Source organism: Chrysochloris asiatica, unplaced genomic scaffold (assembly GCF_000296735.1).
Source record: "Chrysochloris asiatica unplaced genomic scaffold, ChrAsi1.0 scaffold00326, whole genome shotgun sequence".
Taxonomy (NCBI): Eukaryota; Metazoa; Chordata; class Mammalia; order Afrosoricida; family Chrysochloridae; genus Chrysochloris; species Chrysochloris asiatica.
The window spans coordinates 1,298,691-1,306,449 of record NW_006408844.1 but is presented as its reverse complement, the minus strand read 5'-3'; the positions used below and the strand labels follow the sequence as shown (position 1 = coordinate 1,306,449).

The 7,759-nt window shown below is 43.2% G+C and overlaps 1 protein-coding gene across 1 annotated transcript in view; it reads right to left on the bottom strand.

Annotated features, from left to right (window-relative positions):
- Positions 1-3,089: 3,089 nt before the first annotated feature.
- The window catches only part of NEU3 (sialidase 3 (membrane sialidase)), a 13,068-nt gene continuing 8,398 nt past the window's right edge, over positions 3,090-7,759 (bottom strand). Inside the window, exon 2 of the mRNA XM_006875433.1 lies at positions 3,090-4,166. Within this exon, the coding sequence (XP_006875495.1) occupies positions 3,090-4,166 (1,077 nt within the window). The remainder of the gene's footprint in view (positions 4,167-7,759) is intronic.

The following is a 7,759-nucleotide window of genomic DNA, read 5'->3' as shown; positions in this document are numbered from 1 at the left end:
TGTACTTTGGCAGCAGAGATGACCGGGCATCTATGAATAATGCAATGGGGAAAACTCACAGCTTACTGGAGAAGGATGAGCAGCCCAATCGGGGCACAGTATAGTTATCAACTCCTACTAGCCTAGGGAAGAGGCTGTGGGTCCCTCAGAATACCCACCACCATTCAAATAGGCAAGGTAAAGTATCTCTAACCAATAGCTGCAGTTACATAAATACCCTGTGGACATCTGAGACCCAGTGGCCAGGAGAAATGGTCCAAAGAAACCAGGCAAATAACAAGAATCTAAAGTGACTATTAGGAGCTTAGGAATTAGGGAATCAGCAGGCTGAATGAGTCAGGGGAAGGCAGGCTTGGGTAAACACCAGCATCAGGAGCTATGCTTTCCTGTACATGTACACGTGTGTTGGATAGATGGCTACATGGAGCAGGCTGTGTGGGAGTCCCTGGGAGCAAAGCAGCACAGCCTATGTGGCCCTCTCTCCATTACTAAGGGTGATTGGCTCCATTCAGCATTCCTCTTGTCTTCACAGCTGCCATCACCTACCTTAGTTTTTCCATTCTACCCCAGCCTGAGACTGGCTGAAATGGCCTCAGAGAGGGCACCAGTACCATGGCATAAAAAACTGGCACAAACAGGGTTGCAGTGCCCACAGCTTTCTTTGTTGTTCACCTGGAACATGGACAAATCGAGCCAAATTGGAGTTGGGTGGGACCTTCTCTGTAGGCCCAGGTGCTGGCCTGTGCAGGCAGGTCTCTCTTCCCACAGGTTCCAGGGAACCACTACAATCCATTGTCATTTCTTCTTTACAGCACCCACCACCTACAGCATCTCTCCAGGCTCGGTTTCATATCTGCCACTTCCTCTCTCTTCCTGAAGGTGCCAGGACGCCTATCTGCTGTTCTTTCTTAGTCCCTCAACCTTTTTCCTTACTATTCCTGACGAGTACACAAGGGTCTTTTTTCCCCATTAAAAGTTTTGTTGCTAGTCCTTAAGGAGAAGCAAGTATGAGGCAAAGAGGAAGGGAAGGGAATTGAGAGACGGATAAGATCTCTTACAAACACTGGTATTAGGTATCTCTGGTCCACAGTGAAATGTGGCTGACGGCCCTTCTCTGGCTCTCTTTTGGACAGTCCCAAGGAAATCTTGATTATCTCATTCTCTTCATCCTTTAGCCCTGGCTGTAGAACAATTTAGCCATCTCCCTATTCTATCATTTAGGGTATGGAGCTCAGTAGAGCTTTACTGAACAAGGAGTTTCTACTACTCAGGAGGGACCAGCCCTCCTAATCCTCTCATTCCTCAAATCCTCCCCTGCACAATCAAATCCGTGTACCAGAGCTCCCTCAACTACCAACCTGACATAGGTCTTCTCTGACAGTGGGCTTCATACAAGGAAGTGGAGAGAAGTTTGTATTCATCACTTCACCCCACAACTTACTGGAAGGTCCTACAGGCCAAGCTTAAATGTAAAGACCATTTCAAGGCAATTTGGAGCCACAAGTGATTTTCAATCCAGGAGTGAAAATATGAAGTACATTGCATTATGCACAGGAACTCAGGACACATTTAGAGAAATGTACACATGAGTGAATGCAGGATCATAACTGTGTATGGGGAAGGTTATTTGGACAATATGTGAAAAACTAAGGGAAATTTTAAAGGCCCGTCTAAACTACTACAGACTTAAGCAGTATGCTGAAGTAGGTGAAGTTAGTCACTACTTTCATCCTGTAGGGCCCTCCACTATTAAGACTTGCTCTTTGTGAGCATTATCCAGTTTAAGGCATTATCTTCCTAAAATAGAGACAAAAGAGCTTTCCTACCCAAAGAAACGAAGCTCTCATGATATAATTTCTATCACAATTAGCAGGTATTGGGGAAACCATCTAAAATATGACCAACCAACTAGTATCATTTGAGAGACCTAGCACAGACTAAATTCAGGCCCAAATTTATGATAGAGGCATCCATACATCACAAAAAAATGAATAGGCACCATTCAGAGGCTTGAGGATCCACGGACCTTCCTAATGATGAGGTTGAATACCTTCTGAAGGGGTCAAAAAATAGTTGGGCCAGGACAACATTCTGAGAAAAACAAACTTGGGAGAAATTGCACAGCATGGACAAGCCCTTGGGCAGATGACTTCAGTCAAACTGGAAATGCAACAAAGGCTCTATCAACCCAGTAGGTGCTCTCAACTTTATAGCCCGACATCTACAAATTACCACATCAGTTGCATTTTCTTCTTCTTCTAGCTCCACAAATTGTGAGCTCCTTAAGGATAAAGACTGTGGGAAGTTTAACATCCTAACCCCTGTCCCTTTTCCATCAGGGGTCATCCTCGTAAAGGAATTTCATAGGAGTAATGCAATCAGAAGCAACAAATACCATTATCAAGGACCACTGACTCCGAGCTACTTATTTCTCCCAAAGAAATACTTCCTGGATGAGGAAGGGGAAACTGAGCAGAGCAGCAAAGCTGGCAAAGGGTAAGTGACCCCATGATTGTAACGTTCTGCCCAACTCCTCTCAGACAGAGAGCCCATAGAAGGCTGAGCATGATGAGAATGGTGGACCCTCATTCCTGCAATGACACCTCTTGTAACCTCACACTTGAATGAAGGGAGAGACATTTGAAAAGTCAAAGTCCTCTGATTTCCATGTTGAAGTCAATCTTACAGGCAGCCAGGATTTGCTGATCCTAGAGCACCCAGGCTCTCTGCTGAAGGCTTTCTCTCTGAATGGGAAGAGAGAAATCAGAGAATCAATTCTCTCATTTTACAAATAGAGATCTGAGGCCCAGAGACGTCAGGTGATATGTCCAATGTCACAAAGCAAGTCAATCACAAAGAATGGACTACATTATTGTTTTCCAGCTTTCAATTCAGTGTTCTTTCCATTGTAGTTACTATGGCAAAATTTTCATTTTGTTCTTTGAAAATGGAGGAATGGATGCTCTATGTCAGCTGCGGCACTAGGGTAAGGAGCAGAATATGAAGCTTTTGGATTCTCTGTGGACTTCAGAACTTCTAGTTACCTTGGGCTCCATTGTTCCTTCATGGAAGGTTAGGTCCTAAATCAATTAGTCCTGAACTGGTTCAGGGTTCCTACCAGGACTAGTGTGGTCCTCCTGCACGTGAGTCAGGATATCTTGGACTGTAAACAGGCAGAAGGCAATCTGCTCACATTCCCGCTTGATTCCACACTCAAACAAGCAGCCAAATAATCCCTCCTCCACAGCAGCCATATCAGAGTAGCCACAGGGCCCATAGTGCAAAATCCAGGGACGGGACCAGGAGGTGGCCTCCAAGGGGGCCTGGTTGAGGTAGATGCCGAAGTTGATCCTCCGTTTTTTATTAGTTGGGTGTGAGTACAAGAGCCATGATTCTGACAGTGTTCCAGCTTCCTGCTCTAGTCTTAGTGAGCTATCTAGTAGGGGGCTCTGCTGAACTGTGGGAACATCTTGGCCACAAGGGTCCTGGCACTTATGTGCGTGCTTCAGGACCCAGAAACTCACCACGCTGCCTTGGCAGCCACGTGGGGGCTCACAAAGCTGGCAGTTCAGGGCTGATCTCTGAAAGCTTTCACCATGGTCAGTGCTTAGAGCTTCTGCCCGATGCCTATTTGGTGTCCGGGCACTGCAGTACAGCACGGGTTGGCCAGCCCTCCCAGTCACCTCTGCCACCTGACACTCCACTGTCACCGTGGGCCTAATGAGCTTGCCATGATGCCATGTGGCACCTAGGTCATCACTGTAGATCATCAGAGAATGAGGTTTAGTTTTACAGGATAGCTGGAAGCAAAAGATCCAATAAGGGATGTAATAGGTGTATGCAGGGATGACCAGCCTTCCTGACTGCAGCTGGATGCCATGACCAGGGCCCACAGCAAATGTGGCCCAGTGCTTCATCTCTGGGCCGATGACCTCCTCAGTCAGATCCCTCACCTCACTCCATGAGCACCCAGCATCGTTACTACAGATTAAGCAGAGGCGGGCAGCGTTCCTGCCTGACACAATCTGTTGCCGCTCGGTGACATGGTCTCGCACACAGATGAAGAACAAGTACACACAGCCACTCTTCCTCTCCCACACAGGACAGGGGTTCATGGTCCGGTGTCCAGGTAATGTGGCTTCCATCAGTGACTCCAAGGGCCCCCACTAGTAAGAGAAAGGGATAGAGAGAGTAAGAGTGAGACTCATAGGAAGGCATGAAATTTGTTAAAACATCAGTCCTTTGAGATAAGAAAAAAAAATATTGAGATTTATAAAATTAAGGCTGAGATATTTAATAAATTCTCAAATATAAAATACCTCACGAAACTGGAAAGAGGCAATGCTAAATATTGATCCCGTTGTCCCCTCTGTCTGAAATGCTCTTTGTCACTTTATCTGGACGCCCAATTCATCTTCCAACATCCAAGTCAAAAGTCACCTCCTTTGCAAAGTCTTCCATGAAAATCCATCCCTTCTCCTGCTGAAGACGGTTGCTTCCTCCTTGTACATACATATACATGTAACCCTATAACTTTTTAACAGGCTATCCGGCTATCCCATCTAGACAGTGAGCCTTTTGAGGGCAGAGATCAAATCTTACTAATTTTGGATCTCTAGGACCTGATACAAGATTGAAGCTAAATAAATGTTTTCAGAGAAAAAAAAAAAGAACAACAACAACAACAAAAAAAAAATGACGAAAAGCACAGTAGAAGCAAAGCAGGAAAAAAGTTTTCAGCAAATAAAGGGCAATTAAAGACAGATTTTATTTTTTCTTTCTCCCTATATCCTAGGGAGGCAGCTTTTAACAGCATCATTAAAAGTTCAGGTGTGGAGTTAGAAACACCTGGCCTCAAATTTGAACCCTGGCTTCACTGCTTTCTTTGTAACCAATGGCTGAAAATTATTTCATCTTACTTTCCCTCCATTTCTTTATATGTGAAATGGAGACTATAATAGCACCCTGGCAGAAGAATTGTTGTAAGGATTAAATAAGATATTGTCTAATTAGACATCTCACTAAGTTTGTTGCTGCGTGCAGTTAAGTCAATTCTGATTCATCGTGACCCTTACAGGATGAAAGTAGAATTGCTTTACAGGGTGTCCAAGGCTGCAATCTTTATGGAAGCAGACGGCCTCATCTTTCTCTTACAGAGCGGCTGGTGGGTTCACATCACCAACCTTTCTACTAGCAGCCAAGCGTTTAATCACTGGGCCACCAGGGCTAATTTCATTAACGTTTATTGTTGATACAACTAGAAAAAGTAAGAAAATGCTCAGAAACCTAATAGAAATGGACAAAGGGCAAGATCAAACAATTCACAGAAAGAGATAAAAAAAAACAAATACAAAACATGCTCAACACGGGACCCTACCCAGAGAAGCAGCGAGGCCTGAGATAGAGGCAAAGATGATGACGTGGAGTGATGAAGCGGCTGGGGACTTTGGATCCAGAGAGGGAGAGGGACTGTGTGCTGAAGAATGGGGTGGGGAGGGAGTGTAGGGGGCGGGTTTGTAGGGTATACCCTTTGGTCAGTTGATGATGCATGGAGGGGAATTGGAGCCATGGCAATGAAACGATATACAATAGAATGAATATAAAACTAAAGTTCTCTCATGTAAACTACCATATAATTCACAATAAAACATTTAAAAAAACATGTTCAACAACGCATTTAAGAGAGATAAAAATTAAAATTAAACTAACATAGCACTTTTCATCTAAAAAAAAATCAACAAAATCAAACTTTGACCATACTCTGTTGGCAAGAGTGTATAGAAGTAGGCATTCAAGGAATGCAAAACGGTTAAGCCCTTATATAGGATGGAAATTTCAAATGCATTTATCCTTTCCCAGAGTTTCCCTCTCCTAGAAATTTATCCTAAAATATATCTGCACATCCAATTAAGTATATACAAGCACTGCTTTAAACAGCAAAATATTAGGAACCCAAATATGCATGAGTAACGGACTAGTGGTCCCACAGTGAACACACACAATTCAGCGGTAAAAAAGGCAAAAGCAGGCCTCTCTGTATACTGATCTGGAGAGAACTCTATAATACACTGTTAAATGAGCATCAGAAAGGTGGAAGAAAGAGACTTTCAGTTAGGACAAACCTTCCCACTGAGAACTAGAAAAGACGGATATAAACCATTAAAATGAAAATGCAAACCTCTGACTGAAACCATCAGAGAGCAAGCAAGGTAATGAAGAATGAATGACAGGCCAAGAACTGAGAGAAGTCATTCAGAAAGGTCAGCCTGGTATTTGGAGCCCCTGTTCCCCTCAGGATATCTCTATTGTTGTTATTAGCTACAGTACCATCAGTGCCCCACTTCCACCCCAGACTCCTGGCAACCCATGTACAACAAATAGAATTATTGTGGTTCACAGAGTTTTTACTTGCTGATTTTTAGAAGCAGATCACCTAGCCTTTCTTCATAGTCTGAAAGCACCTCTGAAACCGGTTCATCATCAAGGCAACACACAAGACTCCACTAACAGATAGGTGGTGGCTGTCTAGGAGGTTTACTGGCAGGAATCAAACAGAGCCTGCAGCATGGAAGGTGAGAATTCTATCAGTGAGCAACCACTGTCCTCCACTCCCCAGGTATCTCTACGAATTCTCAGCGAGGCAACTGAAAGGCTGAGAAACTCACCTTTTCATTTGACAGCCTTGTGGGACTAGTAGGACTATTTGAAAGCTCTGATAAACTCTTCAGGTTTTGAGTTGGAACCCTAAAGGGCACGATTCTAGGAGTAAAGATGAAACTAAAGTAGACCAGCCCTTACAACTACTCTAGAAAATACAATGGCATTATCTACTGAAGTTAAACATGTTCACAGTCTATGATCCAGTAATCCTACTCCTAGATATATGTATATCCAACAAAAAGGCATGAACATACTATCAAAAAACACAAAGAAGAATATCATAGCAGCAGCATTATCCAGAATTAGAATAACTAACCCAAATATCCACTAACAGTAGAATGAATAAACTGTAATATACTCATAAAATGGAATACTCTGTAATAATGAAAATGAACACATTACGGCTGCACACAATTTGTATGAACCTGAAGAATACTAAACAAAAGAAACACACATAAAAAGAATACACAGATCAAAAGCAAGCAAAACTACACTTGTAATATTTATTCAGAAATAACCTTTGGAGAGATGAAAAGGACATAAGAGATGCTTCTGAGGTGCCTGAAATTCCTCTACTCCTCGCTCATCAACTATCTCCTTATCCAACATTTCACATTTACAACAATAAAAAATCCATCACGAACTATTCTGTGCACTAACAACCTATGTCTGGCAGTTCTCCCTCATTGCCAGAGGCATGTCAGTACACTATTTATGAAAGATAACTAATGTGGAGCTCTTATTATGTGTGATTACTATTACTTATTATATATGGCAGATGATGTAAAAGAGTTCAGTATCCAGGGACAAAACCAAACCCAATGTCATTGAGTTAATTACATCAAATGACCCTACAGGAGAGAGAACTGCCCACATATGGTTTCCAAGGCTGTGATCGTTACAGAAGCAGCCTGCTACATCTTTCTTCTGCTGAACAGCTGAGGGATTCAAATCAGCAAGTTTTCAGTTAGCAGTCCAGTGCTTAACCACTATGCCACCAGGGATCCTTATCCAAGGACACAGAGGTAGGTCTTCCCTGATTCCAAAGGCCATGTGTGCTCACAACCACTAAGCTACCAGTACCTACCAATGAAATACA